The sequence below is a fragment of the Typopeltis vanoorti genome, chromosome 21, assembly GCF_054136105.1.
Source record: "Typopeltis vanoorti isolate ZY-2024b chromosome 21, IOZ_Tvanoo_1.0, whole genome shotgun sequence".
Classification (NCBI taxonomy): Eukaryota; Metazoa; Arthropoda; class Arachnida; order Uropygi; family Thelyphonidae; genus Typopeltis; species Typopeltis vanoorti.
In genome coordinates, this window is record NC_143569.1 from 19236378 (window position 1) to 19260062 (window position 23685).

The 23685-nt window shown below is 36.4% G+C and overlaps 1 protein-coding gene across 1 annotated transcript; it reads right to left on the reverse strand.

The window, feature by feature from the left end:
- Positions 1-18621: 18621 nt before the first annotated feature.
- On the reverse strand, positions 18622-23481 carry LOC150094660 (nose resistant to fluoxetine protein 6-like). The gene has a single exon (XM_090411675.1). It carries the CDS (start codon positions 23249-23251, stop codon positions 20927-20929), a length of 2325 nt encoding a protein of 774 aa, XP_090267801.1. The 5' UTR covers positions 23252-23481; the 3' UTR covers positions 18622-20926.
- Positions 23482-23685: the final 204 nt, after the last annotated feature.

Consider the following 23685-nt stretch of genomic DNA (forward strand, 5'->3'; position numbering starts at 1 on the left):
CTTGATTAACTAACATTTGCTACACTGATGTTATTAGGCGTTCTGAGTCTGAGCTTTGACATATTCACGAATATTATTCTCCTCAGAATATTTACACTATAAAATATTTATTCATGAAAAATGCTTAGAAAACTAAAATGACAAATTCCAGAACTTCTTCTCGCGGAACAGTTTGGGAAACCCTGCTACAGGCAGTGGTTCTCATACATTTGATTTGATTTTAGTAATACTGGCAATTGGGAGAAGTGATATTTGTATTTTTGTATAAATATTTTTATAATATATATTTTATTATATATGTAGCTCAGTAGAAGTGGAGTTTGCACTCTACGGCGCTTGACCGCACGAAGAAAGGATTTGGTGGTTCAAATCTAGTCGCCGACTAGAGGAAATTTTTCTAAGCCTTTTCTAGACCTGTTCCCGAGTTGGTCGATCTCTGGCACGGGCTAGCGGGTTTTTTTCTCCTGGAAAATCGGGTTTTCGTCATGTAAATCCAAGAAAATCGACCGTCGAACCCACACTATTTTCAGACATTACAAATATTGTGTTATGGTTAGGAACCACGAGATGGCGGCCCTAGCTTGCCGCCTCCTTCACTGCATACCGATGAATCAGTGACTGCCCTGGGCCAGCTATCTCTGATTAGCTACCAGTGGAGATTGAACTGCCCATTCAGTCTCCAAGTTAGATAGGGTAAGCGGCCCCACCTACTCCCTATACGGGAACAACATAGGCGTTAGCTGATAATATATTTTTATAAATGCATACAAAAATATAGAAGTAAGGAAAAAAGGTATTCAAAATTTTAAGTACAGTATCTCGTATCTCCTAAAGACATTTCACGTATCCCACTTTAGGAAACACTGCTCTAGAGAAAAAATATATACTGTTGGGAAGAAGTCAGTTGCCATCCCCTCCCCATGGGCAAGGTGCATCGTACCATGTAACAATTACGTGTTTGTAGCTGGTATAAATTAGAGGAATATGATGCTCCCACGTCAGTGCAGCTGTGTCCAGGTGAAATGGCTGTGAGACGGGAACTTACCGAGTCTGAAAGAGGGGCGTTGCAACAGAATGCTACGTTGCAGACCTATCTGTTTGGCAAATTGTTAAAAAATTGGGCCATCCCGTGTCAACTGACAGTGATATCATACTGAGATGGAAGTGCAGGAAGTCAACTGCAAGTGATATCCGCAGTTGACGTAGGGTGCTATGAAGGATATGTAAAAACCCATTCATTTTGTAGGCACATATGTGGAATGCTGAGAACACAAATCTGTGCAAAAACATTCAGAACCAAGGCTCACAACATGTATGCATGGTAGGACCACAATATGCAAGTCTCGCATTACCCGAACCAACATGCAGCGTGGACTTCATGCAAAGAGTGTACAGTGGGATGGGACGTGGAAGCTTCAAAAGTAGTGTTTTGGAGCGACGAATCACGCTATGCTTTCTATTAAGCAGTGGATGGGTGCAGCGGATGCTCAGCAAAAGTCACACCAGAGCAAGTAACCCCAACTATTAAATTCGAAGGTGGTGATGTGATGGTATGGCCTGGTTTGGCATCATACCTCTGTTTGTGGTGCCACGAAAACTGAACTCCAAGAGGCATCTGTATATTCTAGACAATGCAACGCATCCTCCTTTGTGGTGTTTCTGTGGAACTGCCTATTGTCTGTCTCTCTCTCTCTCTCTCTCTATCCCCCCTCTTCACACAATGCACCGTGTCATATGGCTGCTGCAAGTGCATGGCATGTGGACATGAACGTCACCACACATGACTGGCTTCCACAGAGCTCTGATCTTAACCCTACTGAACACTTGTGGAATGAACTGGGATGTCGAATAAGGTCGAATGATGTCTGTCCCACAACGATCTAGGACATTACATGCGTATAGGATCGAAATTTCCCATTAATCACTATCGGAAGCTTGTGGAAAGTATACCCTATAGCAGTGTTTCTCAAAGTGTGGTACGCGTACCACACGTGAAAGGTCTAAATCAGTGGGTACATGGCAATTTTCAGCTATGCATCATTAACGCATGGAATCGTTATTAAGAAAAAAAAAAAGATTTTAAACGTATATATTTCTCAATAAATTATATTATGTATGAATTCTACTACTGAAATTGTGATAACTGCATCATTTGAATAGTTTGCATGATCGCGGGTGATCACTCGTGAATCTTCGTTCAAATTTGTATACGAATGTACATTGCAAGCCTGAAATGATAGCTAATAGAAAGATCACTGGAAAGAAATAGGAACATTTACATATGCTTCATAGACTTTCAGAAAGCTTTTGACCACATAAAACATAATAAAATGTTCAATATATTAGATAAATTAGACATAGATCAGGTACTTACGATTATAAAAATGATTTACACCAAACAGAAAATGCAGCTGTTTAACTCTGAGACTTCTGAAGTGAAAATAAAAAGAGGAGTTAGACAAGGTTGTATCCTTTCACCAAATCTATTTAATATCTATAGTGAGACAGTGATGACAAAGATTGAAAAACAGGAATTAGTATCAATGGTATAAAATACAACAATCTTAGATATGCTGATGATACCATTCTAATAGCAGAAAACAGAAACAAATTAATCAAATTACTGCAGCTACTAATTGAGGGTAAAGAATTTGGACTAGATATTAATGCAAAAAAAAAAAAAAAATTATGAAAATCTCAAAAGAAAGCAGATCAGAAATCAGAAAATCTCAAAAGAGCCAGAAATATTCATGAACAATATGAAAACTGAACATACAACAGAATACAAATATTTAGGCACCTACTTTACTGCAGATGGAAAACAAGATAAAGAAATAAAAATAAGAACAGCCATAGCTAAAGATGCATTCTGGAAAAATAAACATCTGCTCAGAAGTTCTGTGAGTATGAAGACAAACAAAAGAATGATAAGAACATTAGTGTGGCCAATTTTCACATATGGAAGTGAGCCCTGGATATTCAAGAAGAGAGTAAGGCAACAGATAATGGCCTTTGAAATGTGGTGCTATAGGAGAGCTCTGAAAATCCCATGGACAGAACATGGGACAAATACAGATGTCCTACAGAGAATGAGAACACAGAGATCTTTATTACAGGAAATGATCCAGAGAAAGATGAGATTGGCAGGACATGTACTGAGAGGTTCAGTAGGACAGAGGATACTAACAGTTTTAGAAGGAAAAATTATGGGAAAAGGATCAAGAGGCAAAAATCGAAGGACATGGCTTGAAGATACAAGATCATGGACAGGATCACATGGCTATGCAGAAACAAAAAGGAAAGCCACCAACAGAGAGAACTGGAAGGGTATGGTGATGCACCCTCTCACTGAGGAAGCTAAATGAAGAAAAAGAAGAAATGATAGCGAAGAGCGTATGATAGTGACTGATAAAAAAAGTAATTATATGAATCAATTTTGTTATATTGAAAATAATGCATTTTTTTGTTTACACGTACATCTAAATTCAAATAAAATAGACATTTACAATGAAATATACTTTTTTATTTCATTAATTAATTTATTATTATTTTGATAAGGGGGTACTTGGTAATAATGAAAATTTAGGAAGGGGTATACGGATATCTGAAGTTCGAGAAACACTGCCCTATAGGATTGCTGTAGTCACCAAAATGAAAGGAGGTCTTATAGCTCATTAAGGAGGGTACCATGGCTGCTTGTTCCTCACACTATGGTGTCAGTCAACTTCTTCCCAAGCAGTGTATGATGTCAAATCCAGTTTCACTTTTGATATTACAAAGTCAATAAAGACCTTTTCTTTCATAAGATAATGACCAGCTTCTCGTATCTGTATTTCACTGCATGACGTCTGTTATTCTCCAGATGCCACTTCTCACCTCCATGGAACAATTTTAGATTCTTGTTGTGGTAACAACTCACTTGCAGAATTTCTCCCACTTAATCTTCCACTCTGTTCGGTAGAGAGTAATTAGCCTGATTACTCTAATGATTTTTCATATATTAAGAGGTAAACAGCTGAGTAGGTTGTATAATCGTAAGTAGAAATATAGAATTTGTTAACATATTTTTGGACATCTGAATGTTTAGTCTTTGGGGAAGAGAAAGTGATAGTCTACTCTAAAGAATGGAGGCAGATGGGATGAATGAGAGGAAAGAAAGTTAGTCTGGTAAATCTGAAGCTGGAGAGGTGAGGAATAATGGCAACCAATTCCACAGAATCCTGTTTATAGAAATACCTATACAGTATAATGAAGAAACAAAACATTTAAGAAAAGTGAATGTGTGTGTGTGTGTGTGAGAGACCATCAATTAATTGAATTGCCCTCTTCTGGATATCAGACATTTTTAGGGAGGTTTTAGATGCATTACCCCAATATGGGAATCACTGTTTTGAGTAAAAAAAAAAAAAAAATGGGGGGATGAAGCAAATATTCCAGAGATGTGCATGTGCAGTGTTTGGCTGGATATATGTCAACCAAAGAAACATTTGATCCTGTTTAGAGATCTTCCTTCCCCTTACTCCTGATGCCATCCAAATATATAAAGGACAGGATCATATTTTGGTAGTACAAAAAGTTCACAAATGTTATCTGCACCCCAGATAACATTATGAAGAAAAGCAAGATCAGAGATTAAGGCATAGAAGATCTTGAGGCTGCTAAGGATTATGCACTATCCTACTTCAGCACTACTGGAAAACTCAAAGAGGAGGAGGTCCAGATAATGTCTCCTGTTCCACATGCTATCCTTCCAGCTATGACTGAGAATCACTGTTCGCATATTGCCCATACACACTTCAGATGATATCAACCCAACATAATGAAAGCATGTCTATCTAGTGTCCATAAAATGAAAGATAAATCAGCCATTAAACTATCATCTCACTGTCTTCACTTCAATCTTCTCAAAAATAAAGGAGGTCATCAAAAGCCAACTTGTTTACTGCCTGAAGGCCCACCAATTGATTAGTAATAATCAATTTGAACACCGCCACATTCTACAGAGATCTCCTAGCCAACTTAAATTTTTCCCAGGTAGTGGAAAGGTTTGGAGAATCTCGTGTGGTCACTATTGACATTACGAAAGCAATTGAATTTTCATAGATACCTTATCAAGCTAACATCTAGCTTAACATCCCTTCTTCCTTGCGACATTGGGTTGTCAGTGTCCTCTGTAGTCGTTCACTGCATGTTACGATGGTTGGCTCTCATGAGCTTTCTTTCTCAATGCCAGTGTACACTAGGATTCTGTTCTTCCCCAATCTTCTTCCTACATATCAATCACTTTTTATTCATTTGAAAGCCTATCCATAGTTTTGCTGATGACATTATTCCATTTTTCTTCACTGGAGAACCTTGTAATGCTCAAATGATTTAATCCATTAAAATGGTCTCAGTTGCCTTAAAAACTGATGTCACCATTCTTAAGTGAAATTATGGGAAATGGGAACTAGGCCCAGGAAACTAGGCTTTACTCATTTAAGAAGACTTAAATGAGTAAAGGATTAAAACAATTATATTCTTGTTTTGTTCTTATCCTTCCTATTCTTCTATATCTCCTCTTCCTTCTAATTCCTCCTTACTTTTCATATCTAGTGTACTTTTACACGATGAAATCCTTCCCAGAAACATTTGTCAGCTGACCCTACTTTGGCTAGTGCACCTGTTTTACAGGAGGAAAAAATCCTTAATTTCTGAGGGAATGAACCCTGCTAATGCTGTGTGAGACTGGCTAACCCACCTTCACTTGAAAAAATCCATGTAAAGATTCCTTGCATTTTACGTTCCTAAATAATTTAATATGCTTTATACATAATTAAGATTTTTGGATTTCTTAATGATATAATTAAGATTCTTAGCAAAAGTTACTGCTCTAATTCTGCTGTTTACTATAATCAATAAATGAAATGATTCAGTAAACCATAAATAACTATTGCAACAATAGTTTCAAATTACAGTACATCATTATTGTTGTGCTGTAATTTGAAACAAAAATTCTAACAAAAATTACAACACAAAGGACCCAGAAGCTTAGGCCATATGAACATGCTAAGAAGATCATGTGAAAACTCAAAGTGTGCGTATGGGGGAGACTCATCCGAAGTACTTAAAAAAATTAATGAAATACCAAAAGTACTGAAGCACGTACAACACTAGTCGCCAGTCTTCTCATTGCTTCAATATCTGTTTCATACTAAATACTCTTTTAGTATATAGTATACTATATACCAAAAGTGTGTGTATATATGTACCAACCAACAGGTCATCAATTCAAGTCCCACTGTAAGCATGGTTGTCTTGAGCCTGTTGTGGATGAACTTGTATAGAGATCCTCAAGTTTATAAAGGCTTTTTTTTTTTAATCCATCATTTGCTCCAATTTATGTAAGAGTTCTGTGAGGTATCCTATCAAAATGCCTTTGAAAAGTTTAACAAAAAGAATCCTAAGGAATTCTTTTGATATGTAGCCAGCAAAAGAAAGAATAATTATGGAAGGATGACACTGATTGGAGAAAATGGTATAAAGACAGCTGATGCAGAATATGTGGTGGAGACACTTAATGAACAGTTCATAAAGATCTTTCAATCTTATGAATGTGACTTCATGGAGGGATCGAGAGCAGCTGATGATGGGGAGGAGAGACTGGCGACTAGTGTTGTAGGTGCACAAGAGGTGTATGGGGAGTTGAGTAAACTAGATGTTAATAAGGCTGTGGAACTTGATAATATATCACCACATATTCTGAAAGAATGTGCCAGGGAGTTGACACCTGCCTTGACATATTTTTTTAATATGAGTCTTGCACTCGATCAAGTTCCTAAGGAGTGGAAGGGGGGGGGGGCAAGATTGTGCCACTTCATAAAGGAGGTGATCCAACTCAAGCATCAAACTATAGGCCTATCTGTGTGTCAGGTGTTATGGTTAAGTTGTTGGAGAAACTTGTGAGAACTAGGATCCAGAGTTGGGTTGATACCAATGGTATTATCTTTGATGGACAGCATGGATTTGTTAAAGGGAGGTCATGTTTTAGTAATCTACTTACTTATTACAATAAAGTGATTGCTTCCTTGGACAGAGGAAAAGGATACACACTAATATACTTGGATTTCGCAAAGGCTTTTGATAGAGTACCTCATGATAGGTTGCCAGTCAAACTAGAGCAGATGAGGTTGGATATTAGATTGGTTCATTGGATTGGAGACTGGCTATCTGATAGGTATCAACAAGTTGTGTATGGGGAGCGATATCCAGGAAAAGGAAAGTCACTAGCGGACTGTGCCTCAGGGGTCTGTTTTAGGTCCATTACTGTTTAACTTGTATATTAATGATATAGGTGAAGGTTTGGATGGAGATATTCAGTTGTTTGCAGATGATGCAAAGTTGGGACGAACCATGAAGTGTAGTGAAGATGTTGTGGCCTTACAGAAAGACTTGAATAGATTGAGCACGGAAATGGGGATGTGAATTCAATGTTGCAAAATGTAAGGTTTTAAAATTTGGAAAACAAAGATGGGATGCAGAATTTATGCTTGGTGAGAATATACTGTTGGAAGTATAGGAAATAAGAGATAAGGGGGTAATAGTGGATAAGGATCTAAAATTTAGGGGACACATCGCCAAAATTGTGAAGACAACACAAAGGCTTCTGGGAATGATGCAGAGGACACTGACATGTAGAAGTAGGGAGATTCTTGTTCCATTGTATAAGGCTTTGATTAGGCCACACATGGACTACTGTGCCCAGATTTGGTCACCGGGTTTTCAGAAGGATGAAGAGATGTTGGAAAGGGTCCAAAGGAGACTGACTAAGGTAGTTTCTGACCTCTGGAATGTCGAGTATGAGGAAAGATTGAGAAGATGTAATTTGCAGAGTCTGGTGGACAGGAGGAGGAAAAGGGGAGATATGATAGAGACCAACAAGTTGGTAAGGGGTTGTTATAGGATCAATGCTGGAGAAGTTTTACAGAGAATAGCGGGAGATCAGGGGAGAACCAGAGGTCATCCCTAGAAACTGTATAAAGAGGGTGTGAGTGGGGGAGAGTGAGAGGCAGGTTTTTTCGTGCAGAGTTGCGAGTGATTGGAATGCCTTGCCTGAGAGTGTACTGTCTGCAAAGAGTTTGAATGTATTTAAAACATGGTATGATGAGCTGTGTGTGACAAAAGGACCTCCAAGATGAGTCTTTGACTCCATGAGGTCTTGGGGTGGTGGTAATAATAATATCACTGTGTAGTTATTTCTTTTTATACAACTGAACTATCACTATTATAAAAGCAGACAAATCACTAAATGCAAGCTCTACCTTCTCAAAATCATGCTGTCCATCAAAGATAATACCACAACTTCTCCAACATCTTAACCACCACCACTCCTGAGATACCAATTGGTCTATAATTTGCAAACTTCATCTTGAAGCAAGAATGTAGAAAGAACCAACCATTTTGGTCTCTTTCCCCAATGTTCACTTTCCAAAAGCTGACACTTAAATTTAAATGACTTTGTCAGAGACACTATCAATTGCCATGCACATTCCTATAATACAGAATTATGTCCCATGGCCAGTGCCGCATCCAGGGAAAGGCAAGGGGCCCTGCCCCCCCCCAAAAGAAAAATGAAAAAAAAAACACTAGAAAATTTTCCAAAAATCTTTTCCTAATTAAAATTCATTGTTTTTATTTATGTTGTATTGTGTCTTCTATTTCTATACTACTTATGAATTAGCAGTCACATAAGGTGGGAATACCCTATAGCTTTCAGGAATCACGGCCATGCGAATGCAAGGCGAACGATGTAGTGCTCGGGTGGACCAAGTGCTACTTCGTTTGCCCAACCTGGGCCAGAGGAGATCACAAGTATCATGAATTGGCAATCACGGCAGATGCTCAGTCCTAGGTCGTATGCAATGCGTAGTGTGTATTCTCAAATTGTCTACTCAACTCAACCCCCCCCCCCCAAGATTAAATCTTGAGTGCGTCAATGCCCGTGACTGTATAGGATTCAACAATATCTTAAGCACCATCAATTCGTCTAAATTCTCAAATCAGTCACTGCAACTATCTCCAGCTGGATAATACACCATATCAAAATGATCACTAAGAAAGTTGACAATTTTATCCACTTCTGTTACCTCCCTATCATCAAAACTCAGAATTATCCTTCCATGATTGTTCTTCCTTTTTACTCACCACACAGCAAAAGGACTCATTGGGAATTTCTATGGCCTGCTCTGCTAGCCTCTGCTCAATCAATTTTTGCCTTCTTAATCACATTTCACCCTTCTTTCCTGTGCCTTGTATTACACGTGAGCTTGCTGATCACCTTTCTCTTTATATAACCTTTACAAATTTCTTTGTTGGCAACATCTGCTTAACCATGCTATTCATCCATCTAACTCCTGCTTGGTTTATCCTCCTGCAGTACTTAGACTAAGTAAACAGCTGGATAATGGTTTTTTTTTCTCCCCCCCAAACAATGCTTGAAATCTCTCATTCATTGCTAATGTCTTTCTCCTAAAGATTCTTATGCTATGGCACTGATTAAAGTTGTCTTCCATTTGTCGTATCACATGCTTCTTATTTCACAAAACCTTTCTTAAATGAAAATTCCACACATCTGGCAATCATGCAGGTCAAGATCACTTTCCCCAGTCAAAGGTCATGTTACCTTTGTTATTGCCTGTTTCTCTGATACTATCACCAGATGCAGCATTCTCACATCCCCAAATCCCTTTCTTTATATACACTCTCTCAAGTAATTATCTCTCAGTAGCCATATAAAAATTATATTTCCTTCCCTCTCTGTAACGATTCCAACTTCCAATCTATCTCCCAATAAGTAATGTCCTCTATATTAACATATTTGCCTGCATTCATGCTAATTTATTGATAAATGCCATCCACATTCTCACATGCATCCATTGGCCTAGTACCCATCTGTTTCATCCCACTGGCCTATATATCTTACATAGACAACCTCAAATGTTCTGCTCTTCATCCATATTCCTGCTGATTGGTTTCAATTTTTCTATAAGCAATCCCCACTCCCCAACCAGTTAATTCCCTCTCTATTCTTTCTGAAAAAATTATACCTATTGTATTTTATCCCTCTGTCATAATTTGTCAACCAAATCTCATTAATGCTGATGCTCTTTGGTCAAATTTAACTAATGCCAAAAATTCCTCCGAGTAATCTAGATGCTTCTGATTCTGATATTAGTATATATAAAGTACAGTTACCCCTCCCTATCCTCACATCTTGTGTTGTCAATTCCACTCAATTTCAGTACAAGTTACATTGTATCATCTAATTTTTCTTATGATCACTTGTCTCGAGAACACACACCTGCCCCTCCCTTTCTCTGCCTATGCATTCATGAACTCTCACTGAACAACAATAACTCTTTCTCAAGACACCTAATCCCAATTCAAATTAAAACCATCAACTTTTGTATAAGTTTTCATTCATCAAACTCACTCCACACTATTTCTCCTGCACAACCTATACACTGATTAATTTGAATTCATAGCAATTCTCAACTTACCTCTATTATATCTCATCACAATTTTTACTCTCTTACCCCTATTCGCTTGTGCCAACAAGTCTCCCAAATCTTCTCACATGTTACACTTGTTGCCTATGCTAAATCATTTGTATCTGCCAATATAATCATCTTTCACTTTCCCTCTCTGTATCCTAACATCATCACTAGCATTCATAACCTTTGCTTCAGATAAACGATTTCATTACATTCTCCTCAAGGAGTTTCCATACAAATTTCTCTTTGCACTCCCACTTTCACTCTCATACTTTGCTTTCCCCTCCCTTATACTTCTCTGCCATTCCACTTGCAAGGCATCTTTCCAACAATTCTCACAAAGCGTGCTATTTTTTTTTATTACTATCTCATTATACTCATCTTCTGACATTTCTTTCAAGCTATCGCTCATACAGTGTTTATTCCTGCTCCCATTCACCACTCTACTCAACAATCTTACTCCTCTACACATTTTTAGCACTTACTCTGAACACTCACTTCCTACATAAAATGATGCATACTTAATGACCAGCACCATAAACAATATATAATTATTATATTGATACCTAGAAGGACTCATTGTGGGAGATCATGTAACACAACCCACTGTCTCTACTACTTAATCCTCTTACATATAACAGCACTATCTACCATCTATACACAATGTCATCTACCATCCACCAGTAGTATTTCTGGATATTCCCCTCCTCCCAATAATTACACAAACAATATTTAAACAAGCAAACTCTCACAAAAACAGCAAGGTAGTAAAAAATAATCCAATATTATTATTTAATTTACAAATAACAACTGAAAAAAATAATAATGGAAGTTGAAAATGAACATTTTATTTGGGATTTTATTCTGAATCTTATGAATAAACTGCTTTAAGCATACACAAGCCTTGAAATATGATTCTCTCTCTCACACACACAATGATGATGTAAAAATTCAATGTAGCTTAAAAATATCAAAGCGCTTTAGATCGATTTTTTACATAGGTCTAGTCCCATGAGAACCGTAAATAACTTTGTTTCTATGTATATTTTGCAAAATATTAATGTAGTTAACCCTGTGGGAAGCGAATGTATTTACTGTTTTAACGTCAAAAACAAAAGCAATGCTTTCCCAGAGGAACTTTGTATATGTATATAGTTATGTGTAAGAGCGCAGGAAAAGTTGTTTACTAGTTTTATATATAAGAACTGTTATATACAAAGGTGTTATTACTATCTCATCATACTCATCTTCTGACATTTCTTTCAAGCTATCACTGTAACCGTGTTCATTCCTGTTCCTATCCACCACTCTACTCAACTTCTCACTCCTCTAAGAGTGCCGCTAAGTTTAGAGAGGTTTCCGCGGTCCCGAAAGGAGACGCAAAGTATCAAACAGGTCCGCTAGGTTTTAGAGTCAAGTTTCCACGCCCAGCAAAATATGATCGAAAGATTGCACGGAGGAGAACAAAGCGCCAGTTAAACTTAAAAGAAGATAACAGAGTCATGCGAAATTCTTCGAGGTTTACTACCCTTATTGCAAGGTCACGAGATCGCAAAATAAAAGGGACTGAGCCAAGCATAAGGGTCTTCCCAGTTCCAGTTGCTGCCAGAAAGAGGAGCTTCCAGGCCAGAGAGAGAGAGAGGACTTCCAGATGTTGCCAAAGAAGGTAAGGCTTCCAGATGCCAGAGAGAGGGATCCCGGTTGAGAGTTGGCAGCTGTTTCAGTTTCTTGGAGGCAGCAGTTCGAGCTATTGGAAACGGCAGATAGAAAAGCCAGTTGTCCAAGCCTTACGGCGAGCCCAAGCAGAGGAAACAGGGCGATATAAATTACCTGAAGCAACTTCACTTGGAAGATTGTCTTTTTCGCCGTGGAAGAACAATCTTTTGTCGGTCACAGTCCACAGCCCACTATTTTCCCGATGAAATATTACTGAAACCAGACATTCCTGAGGAAGCTCAAGATCTGAGATGAAAGAATTGCCTTGGAATTTTGTGCAAGACTTTTGACTGAATGTGCAATACAGAGCCTTTGTAAGTTCCATACTTTTGTACAATTCCTCTTATAGTATGTTATAGAAAGACTTTTAAGAATTTGGTTAATAGCAGTAAGAAGTGTCATTAAGAGAATCGATTGGCATATTGGAAGTCAATATAAAAATTGTAAAGATAACTTAACAGAGAGTTAGCTAACCTCTTTGCAAGTAAACTAGAAGTTTAATAAGTTGAATTTTGTAAGCGGAGAGTAAATAATATTTTGAGTTAAAGAAGTTAATTAGTGTTAAAGTAAAAAGGTTCTAATTTATACTAAAGATTTTATAAATGGATATACAAAGCAATCTCCCTATTATTTAATTCATGTATAATTTGTAAATAAATGGGTTTTAATTATTTGTTAAAAGAGTGCTGCCCGATCTTTTATTCTACAACTGCACTGTTCTTAAATCAATTGGACATATGAGCAGGAAATAATTTAAGGCAATAAAAACGCAGGTTAGTTACTTACGAACCACAACTGTTAAAGTAAACAATGATAAAAGAAACTTCGTTCGTGAAAGACAGGGAAATCTACCAGAAGTTTTAATTGATCTTATGCCAATTAAATGATATATTGGTGGCACAGTCTGACAAATAAATTTCCAGTATTCATAGGCTTTCGACTAGTAAAAATGGAAGGTGGATAATCATAGTATGCAGTAGAGTGAATGAGAAAGGATGAGAGAGAAAAAGCACATTAGAGTAAAGCTATAAAGAATTAGGAATAGAATAAAGATATACAAGAGTAAAAAAAAAAGATATTAAACATATAACCAAAATAAACCATAGATTTTACAATGGCTCTAAAAAAATATACTCAATTACTCTTAACTGCTATTTGACAGGCACGAATAAGTTCTTTTTGCTGATAACTACTGATTTAAGCAGGGTAATAAGGATTTTTGCAAAATGATTGCTAGTATATTAAATGGAAATATTTATTGAAAAAAAATAGTATTATCAGTAGTGACAAACATTGCATATGATAGTTTGAAAAGGCTTTTATTTTATTTTTTTACTAGAAGGTGGAGGGATGATAGTTCTATGTAGATTTCATATATCGATCAGTATACAACTTATCCATAACTCAGCTGTTAGCAAGTGCAATCCAGTACTTCTACAGTATCTATAGTTAACAGCATTTCAGTGGTCTTGTAACTAATGTAATGAAGTCATTTTGACGTGTACACTTTATCCATGTACATATCAATTTGCAATTTACTTTAAGTGGGAAATGAATTTCACTGTCTGATCTTGAAAAAGTTCCATGTTTGGTCTCAAGAGTAAAATGGATTTCTAGACTATGCAAAAGTCATGCAAAAAGTAGACTAATTATGAAGATATTTTACATGCAGATTTTTGTCTGCCCATACATGGGTAAAATAAGAATGAAAATAAGAATATGAATTTCTTGTATATAAGTTATTGCTATACTTATCTGTCAGTATTGTTTACATTTCTTTACAATGAAAAGACATTCTGAAATTATTATTATTATTAACATTTGACCTCCATGGATCAGAGACTCATCGTGGGAGGTACTCACTATTGCACACAATGCTCATCCAACCATGCTTTAAATTGATTCAACGTGTCTACACACCCACAACACACTCAAGCGATGCATTCTACTCACCAACCATGCAAAGAACCTACTCCTCACTCCTCTGTTCACACCCTCCTTATACAGTTTCCAGAAATGACCTCTTGTTCTACTCTCCTCTTCCATTTTATGAAAAATCTCTTCCATGTCGACCCGATAGCAACCCCTGACTAGCTTATGTGTCTCGATCATATTCCCCCCCCCCCCTTCCTCCTATTCACAAGGCTCTGCAATTTATATTCTATCAATCTGTCCTCATACCCCACCTTCAACAAAGGTGGTCGGTGGTCTTCGCAATCTTCTCTGGACCCTTTCCAACATATCATCACCATGAAAACCAGGTGACCAAATCTGTGCACAATAATCCATGAGGCCTGATCAAGGCTTTATACAATGGAATCATAACCTCTCTATTTCTGCATGCCAGAGTTCTCCGCTCATTACCATTATTCAATGTGATGTCTTCATAACTTGTGTAATGTGGCCCCTGAATTTCAGGTCTCCTTGTCTACCATCACTTCTAGATCTCTCATCTCCTCTACTTCCGTTAAAGTTTCCCCACCAAGTGTATACTTTGCATCCCATCGTTTCTTACCAAATCTCAAAACCTTACACTTTGCAACATAGAACTGACAGTTCCACTTACCTGCCCATTCATGCAATCTAATGCCTTACAAGAACTCTTGTAAGGCAATAACATCTGCTTGACTCTGCATTGCTCTCGCCAGTTTGCATCATCTGCAAACAGCTGGATATCAATAGTTAAACCCCACCCAATATCATTAACATACAAATTGAACAACAGTGGCCAAAACTGACTCCTGCGGCACACGGCTAGTGACCTTTCTCTTTTGGAATACCGCACCCCCTATATACAACTTTCTGATACCTATCCGACAGCCAGTCACTGATCCAACTCAGAAGTCTGTTATCTAATCTCATCTGTTTCAATTTATTTAAGAGTGCTTGTCATGTGGCAGTCTATCAGAAGCCTTTGCAAAATTTAAGTACACCACTGTATATACATCTCCCCTATCCAAGGTATTTGTGAACTTGTTATAGTACATAAGTTAGTGAAACATGATCTCTCCCCTTAACAAAACTGACAACCACAGTGAATACTGCTGTTATCAACCTATTTCAGTATCTTACTTCTCACCAATCTCTCCAGGACTTTCACCACAACTCCAGATATACAGACCGGTCTATATTTTGAAGCTACAGCCTTATCACCACCTTTATGCAGTGGAACAATTTTACCCTATTTCCACTCTCATGGAACTGTGCTGTTGTAAGACTCTCATTAAACAGGCATGCCAATTCCCTGGAACATTCCCTTAAGATGCATAGTGATATGTCATCAAATCCTATTGCCTTATTGATATCAATAGTTGAACCTTATTGATATCAAGGTTATTTATTTCCTCAAATATCTGCTCACTCACAATTAAGCCATCCCCTCCTATTTCCTCTATGATTCCACCCTGATCAGGATGAAACACCTTTATAAATTGATCACTGATTGCCTCAACAATGTCTTCTGCAGCAGTTACCACTCTACCACTTTCATCCCTTAACTTCACGTACCATGATCATTCTTCCTTCTACTTGCCACATATCTAAACAAACTCTCTAGGGTTTTTCTTTGCCTGATTTTCCAAATTCTGGTCATACCCTACTTTTGTTTTCCTTACTAACTGAGTCACTCTCCTGGCTTGTTCTTTATATTCTTCATGTGACTGATTACCATTATTCATCTTGTACTTCCTCCAAAGTCCTTTCTTTTTCCAGATTTCATGCTTAAGCTCCACTTTCATCCATTTTACTCCTTCCCTATTCAGCCTTTTGGCCTTTGGAATACATTCACACATTGATGCTGTTATGTATTTCTTTGTCAGTTCCCATGCATCATTTATTTCCTTACCACTGAAACTCTTTGTTCCATGTTATAGCTCCAAGCTGTCTCCTAAGCTTGTCATAATCACTAGCCTTATAATTTCACATATATCCTTTCCTCATAAAAGTCTGCATATGACTAGCCACAACACAAGTGATTACTTCATGATCACTTCCACCAACTGGAGGAAAGTGTGAAACCTCTCTGATGAAATGATGAGATCTAGAACTCTTGATCCTCACATGCCCTTCTTTACGTGCTGCCTGAGATAGTTATCTCTCAAGAAATTCATTTTCCTTATTCCCAAATGCAATCTCTTCATTCCAATCTGTACCACCATAATTAAAATCACCCATAATAATTACCCTTCCTTTGTTCACTAATCCAAACTGTTTATACATTTCTTCATCACCATCTTCATATTCCCAAGCCTATAGCAACATCCAACTAAATGTCTTCCTCTCAACTGCCACACTGCCTCATAACCATTGCCACTATATCCTTATAATGTCTACCTTATGTGGACCTAATTCTCCTGCAAAATCATCAGCAGCACTCCCCCTACCTTCTTGCCCTTTCTATCCTCACAAAAAATACTGTATACCTCCATTTCTATTCCTGTTATGATATCATCTTCATTCAACTATGTTTCACTTATTCCAATGATTTTGGGGTGAATAAACTCAATCACTGAAACCATTTCATTCTCTTTATTTCTGATACTTCTGGCATTTATATACAAACACAGCAGTTCATTTATGATTTATGATCATTTATGATTTATGATAAAGCAGATGCAAGATTTTGACCAACTCTGTGTTGCCACAAATCACACATTGTGTACCACTGAACAAAGTTTTATATTTGTTTGTTGTTGAACTTTTCTCATTATGAAACAATATTAAAACCAGGTGTATAGAATTGCAAGATAAAAAATAACAGCCTTCTTCACTAAAGTGAATAGATCTCTCAATTTTCAACAAACAGCAGGTTCAAATTCCATTGCATGGATGCATGCGAATGTCTTTAGATGATAGAATGATTCTTCATCACCCAGAAAGAAACCACTATCTGGTTTACTGAAGGCCTGAAGTGGTTTAAAAAGTTCCATGTTTAGTCTTTTAAAAGGTCTTTCCCATATCAGATCAACTGATCCCTAGATTACCTGCATTACTAAGGTGCTTATGGGTTTAATTTAAAAATAATAAGAATATTGACAACAGGGTTTGAAAAAAAAAATTTCCTTTTAGACTACTGGCATTATTTCATGAATCTCTACAGTCTGTTATTTGCAGATGAAAGTTAAAAAGTTAATGATGTTAATGGGTGGGGGAAAGTGGCCCTGGTCCCCCTCCACAGAAAAAGGAAAAAAAAATAGAAAATTTTCCAAAAATCTTTTCCTAGTTAAAATTCATTTTTTTTTATTTATGTTGTGTCAGTGTCTTCTATTTCTATACTACTTATGAATTAGCGATCGATGCAGATGCTCAGTCATAGGTCGTATGCGATGTGTAGTGTGTTGCATACAACCTATGAGTGTGTCGTCTACTCAACCCCCCCCCCCCAAGATTAAATCCTGAGTAGTGCCTTCTTTTTGGACAGATTTGTATACGTGCTGACAGCAAGTATACAAATCTGGCCGAAAAGAAGGCACTGCCAGTGGCACACACCAGTGGAAGATAAACAAAGATACAAGACAAGTTCAGCTCAGCTAAATATAAATACTTTATACACCGGAATGGAGAGATGAAATGTTGTCCATTCTACTGGTTGAGCAGCATTTCATCTCTCCATTCTGGTGTGTAAAATAATTATCTTCATAAAAATTGAAATTGAAAGGCAAAGAGGGACTGTCGTTTCTGACAGAGTCATAATGAATAAGGAACTGAAGCTTAGGGTCACATTACAAGTTTAATGAAATAAAGAGACAGGCTTCAAAAGTTATTTGTAACACTGAGGCCTTAATTACTACTTCTAGAGCAAGGGATTACACCATTTTTGTTCATATTTGTTTGGACCAAATAAATTGTTTCTGTAGCATAACTGGAAGAATGAGACATTATACTTCTCAGTTGGAAAAGATACAAGTTTGATTCTTCTCATGATGAGAGGAATCTTTATGTTTTTTTCTTTTTTTTCCCAAATGAGTTAAGCAATTCATACAGTAGTACCAAGTTACCCCCCTTCCAGAAAAAATAAAACTCTGGTCTTTCATCCTATATTCAAAGATAAAGTAGTGTATATGGTGGACTGTATGGTGTAGCCCACCCTCTCATAACAACCCTTGGACTATTTGGAGAGGGGGGGGGGGCATAATAAAACCAAGTGGACAGTTTGACCACTAGTCTTCAGAACAAGAAAATTCTTGTTCTGAAGACTAGTGGTTCTGAAAACAGACAAGCAATTAAAAGTAATATCTGATCTCTAGAATGTTATGTAGCTATGAGGAAACAGAATTTATTTACTTAACTTGGTAATCTAGGTGAATCTGTTCAAGAGAATCTCAATGATCCAAAGATATTAAACATCTTATTTTAACTGTATTACAACACAAAATTTAAAACTATATTATAAAAAGATGTTTATTAACTAGATTACATTTCAATGGATTTCAAAACATCTTCAAAGCAAACATGTTACAATTTACATGTGACAATGAGTAAATGAAGCAATTCAAACTGTAATAGACAAAAGATCAAGTTCTAATTTGACACCTACTAATGTTGTAAAAATGAACAAGTATTTTACAGTTATGTAAGAGTTGATCTTAGGATGCCTCCCAAATTTTTGCCAAATTAATGCAGTCATACTTGTTGAGGTTAGGAAAATGATTCATAGCCAATTGCTGACTCTAAAAAAATAATCTTTCTGACCTGAAACTTCTGTATAGCACACTGGTTTCCCTCCATCCAATCCTGTGTGATGAGGTGTCCAAAGCATGGTCTGCCAGTCAGACTTGCCACAATAATGGCAGCAAATGCATTTCTTATGTTCTCCAAGAAGGATATTAACAAATCTTCCTGTCTGTCCACAGTCTATTAATGTGAATAAACTTTCTATAACTACATCTGATTCACAGTATTTTAATAATAAGGTGATACATATTTACACTACTCATATGTGGGAAATATATGATTTCTGCCTTATTTCAAACTGTAGCTCTTGTAGGTCTGGTTCCCACCTCTGATGTGACTTTAATAAAGATCGAAACCAGTCTGGGTAGCGACCCTTCCCATTATGAATAGCATTATATACATCTGGAAGGATGTGTGCTTTGCATTATGAGATACTAAGGCAATTAATGTGAAGTTATTTAGTCTTTATATAAAAGTAGTCTAGTTGTGAAGATACTTCACCCACAAACTTTGTTTGAATATACTTGGATAAAAGAATATAGTTTCTTGGAAGTTTAATTTTGCCTTTTGGCTGGAGAGTAGATGCACCAACCACTCAGCCAAATGTTACTTTATGTATCATCACATACTCTGGGTGGGATTATTTTTAATGAATTATTTCATTTTTAGAAAGCTCATTTAAGTTTTTTTTTAATTAAAAAACAACATTTTTCTGAATTTTAATTCACAGCAATTGCCACAAAGTTCTCCAGTATATATCTGAAGTGTTTCTGCTTTTGTCCCAACTTTTAGCAGCACTGGCACTAGCAGAACATAATACTTGCACAATCATGGGACTGATTTAAACATTCTATTTGTATTCTTAAAGCGATATGTTGGTTATGCATAACATTTGAATAATTAATTGCTTATTACAACACAACTAATAAACAGTTGTGTTTTGTGTTCAATGTTTTAATTAGTATTTCACTTACAGTAACAAGCATTTTCAGAGACATGTGACAATGGGAACAATGTAATATTGAATACAAATATGGAATTTCAAGCAAAGATTCAAATATTCTAATTGTGCCTTTTAGATGTGGTTAAAGGTGGCCAGCTTTAATTATTTAGATAGTAGATGACAGTCTCTTAGATATCCAGGATGTTTTTATTTATTTCTTATCAAATTTTGTTTAAAATAGAAGTATTTTGCAGACCATAAGCTAAACTTCCTGAATATTATTACCTTTATTATTATGTTTATTTTTACTATATTTATTATTATGACACCTCCAGGGAGGGCACCAACTCTACAACTCTCCGTCTCCACCAACTACAGTGAACCTCATCATCTACACCAACTACTGCCAACCACCACTATCATTTTTACAAAAAATCACAAACATCAATGCCCACAGCCTTTTGGCTGGAGAGAGGATATGCTAACCACTCAGCCCAGTAATAACCTTTCTTATGGTAACAATTTTTCTCTATCTTAGTGGTGTAGAATGCCTAGCATACTGTACTAAAATAAGTAATTAAGTCTGAACATTTCCATTGTCTTTTATGCTCAAAGTTTCCAGCAGAGCAGAAAAAAATGAAGTAACTCTCTCTCTCTCTTCATACATAAGAAAACCAAGGAATCTGACTGACTTGATTATACGAAAGAACAATGCTATACAAAAGGGTTGGTGGACTGTTATTCTCTCTCCCTGCCAGAGTTTAATAAAGGGAGAGAGGGTATCCTTGAGTATCCTATGAAACTTGTTTGAAATTTAATAGGAAATGAAAAATTTTAGTTACACCACCATTACTTGGTGAGTGATAATATGTTTCAGCACTTTATGACTACACTCTGCTCTCTCTCGACAGTCATCCTGTAACTCACCTATATGTTAGCTTGATGTAAATGTTGTCATTTCAACATTGACTAAGCTAGAAAATTTATTTGAAAATTACAGTAATTTTGTGACAGATACAATTAAAGTACAGTATATCCTAATAATGTGTTATCAATGCATGATCTATTTATTATTATGTTTAAACAGCATTTTTTCAAGTGCTGCCATAGGAACTTCAATGATTAATGAAGTAAAAAATGCTATTCCATATGACCATACAAGAAAACCCAAAAAGTAAATCACCATAGTGGTGTGTGAAAACAACAATGTTGTCTTCAATGACTGCAGGTAACAAACTAGAATTATTGGATGAACAAGATAGGCACAATAAGAAAGCCGACTCAAAGGAATCCAGCCTTTCCATGATAATAAGATATTAACAATACCACCATGACCAGTAAGACAAGCATATACAACCCATCCTAAACCAATAGCCCATGCAGAACGAGAAAATGTGTTATAAAGAGTGGATTCAAAAATCTCAAGCTGAACATGATAAAGACCATACACGACACTCAGACACAAGAACATAGATATAATCCAGCCAACAGCTAGTTGCCACCAACAAAGGAAGTGCCGTCGGCCATCTGTTTTGTACAATGCATATCCAACTAATACCCCAACAAGGTATGGTCCTATTCGACAGTAAGGTTTTATATACATTTTATCCATTGTATTTAACATAGCTTGGAGATAATGTTTCTGGTCTGTTTCACCTGACATATTACTGAGAAGTGGAAGTAAATTGTAAATTACACTTAAAGCAGCTGTAGTAATCCAAGTACCTAAAAGCAGTATACCGATAATGAATATACCAATGACAGGAACCTTTTTAAGAAAATACAAGAAGATAGGACTTATAATAAAAAATTGCATGTCATTAGCCAAATACCATGACCATCCCATGCACATTTTGTCCCCTACAAAATTATTGATATATAGAAGATTCCACCACCATGTTGATTTGCAAAACTCAGAGGCACTGTTTTCTGACCAAAATGGTCCCCTGCCTAAATACTTTACTAAGGAAGCATAAAAGCCTAACACTACCATATATGAAGGTGTGAGCCTCCAAAATCTGTGTACATAGAAGAAAATCCAGTTAGTTTTCCTTTTATCAGCATCTTTCAAAAATAAATAAGAAAGTAAAAATCCACTTAAAAAGAAAAAGGAATCAACTGAATAAAATGCTTGTAAAAGAACCTGAAAAGGAAAGTTATCTATTGCTTGGAAAATTTCTGCACTATTGGCTACTATACCCAGTGGAAAAGAGTACACATGTCCTAGAATTACCCAACTCATGCTAAGAAAACGGATACCATGTATACATGCCAGCTGATCTTCAGACTGTTTGGTACTGAGAAGTGTAGTTCCATTTGTAAATATACAAAAGCATTTCAAAAATGAAAAAATATAATTTAAGCAAGAGGTCTGTGTCATTGTGATTACTCTATCATCCACCAGTCCATGTGTTTCTAAAGTATCATCATCAATATTTCTAATTACTACACATCTACATTCTTCTATATCGCTCTGTGAACTGTGAATTTCACTTGACTGATGTGCTTTGTTTACCTGAGTTTCTGCTTTCATTTTATCTTGAAAGTAATTTACTATGGTATACATACTGCCTAATATTAAAAGTAGTAAGAGAAAACTTAGTAACACCATATATCCAATTGCAGGAGAGTCCAATTTTAAAGTTCTTGGCTTGCAATCAATAGGGAGGAGAGTTAAATTGGCATTTTTATAAGAAACGTGTATCACTGTACTCTCTAAATAGTTTGCTACTTCTTTATAGGCCTGCTGTAAAGGACAAGTATCAGGAATACAGACTCCAAGTGTGATTGCAAAATCATATGTAACATTCTTATTAAACTGCACTGGAACTGTGCAATACTGACCATCAAAACCTGTGCTGTTGAAGTTTATATATGATACATTAGGTCCATGAATATTAAGACATTCATCATATGCACCTGTCCAAAAAAATGCACCTTGAAGTAAACCCCCTGGAAGTTTTCCAGTAGCATCAAATAACTTTATCAACCAATCTCTATCACCACCATATTTTATAGGATAATATACATCTGACAGACACCGTCTTACTGCAGAAAAATTATTTGAAGGACCGTTCTTAGAGTGCATGAAAGTATCTTCATATAGCTCCTCAAGAACATTAAAAAAATCATTAGGTTTTTCAAAATAGGAATCATGCAAAACAATGGCATGATGTGAAGACTTGACTTGTGGATCAAGGTACTGCCTTTTAGGAGGCAGTCTTCCATAAGGAAACAAAAATCTGTAACCTTCAAGATGTGCATAAACAGCCTGCATATTCTGGAATGCTTCAAAGTTAGTATCTTCCGGTCTTGCTATGCCAATCAAACACAAGAATAGAGTCAAATAATTAAATACCATGTTTCGCTTGCTTGGTTTCTTTACCATTTAATTACTTTTATAGTTACAGAAATTCTAGATAACGCATTAACTTACGTGAATATATTAAGTATTTTATCTTCAAGAATACAGAATTATATCACATTGACAACATATATTTCGATTTGACAGCAGCGTTATCCACAGCTGCCTATATACAAATAGCATTCCCTGATTCATCATACTTGTGTATTAAGAAACGTGTTCTTCACCAGTACCTATACTTCAAGATTACAAAACGTTGTGCAATTCTTTAATAATACTATACTTCTTTCAGTATGTTGAAATTGAGAGGAAGTGGAATTTATGCTAAAAATCTAACAACACACTGGGACGTAAAATGATTAATACAGGATGTATTTTTGAACAGCCGATTATATTTCAGATATAAATATCTATTACCTTACCTATACATACTTAACGCAATTAATCAATTATATTCT

Coding starts and splice junctions, on each gene's coding strand:
- LOC150094660 (XM_090411675.1), bottom strand. CDS start 23,251: ATGGTAAAGAAACCAAGCAAGCGAAACATGGTATTTAATTATTTGACT.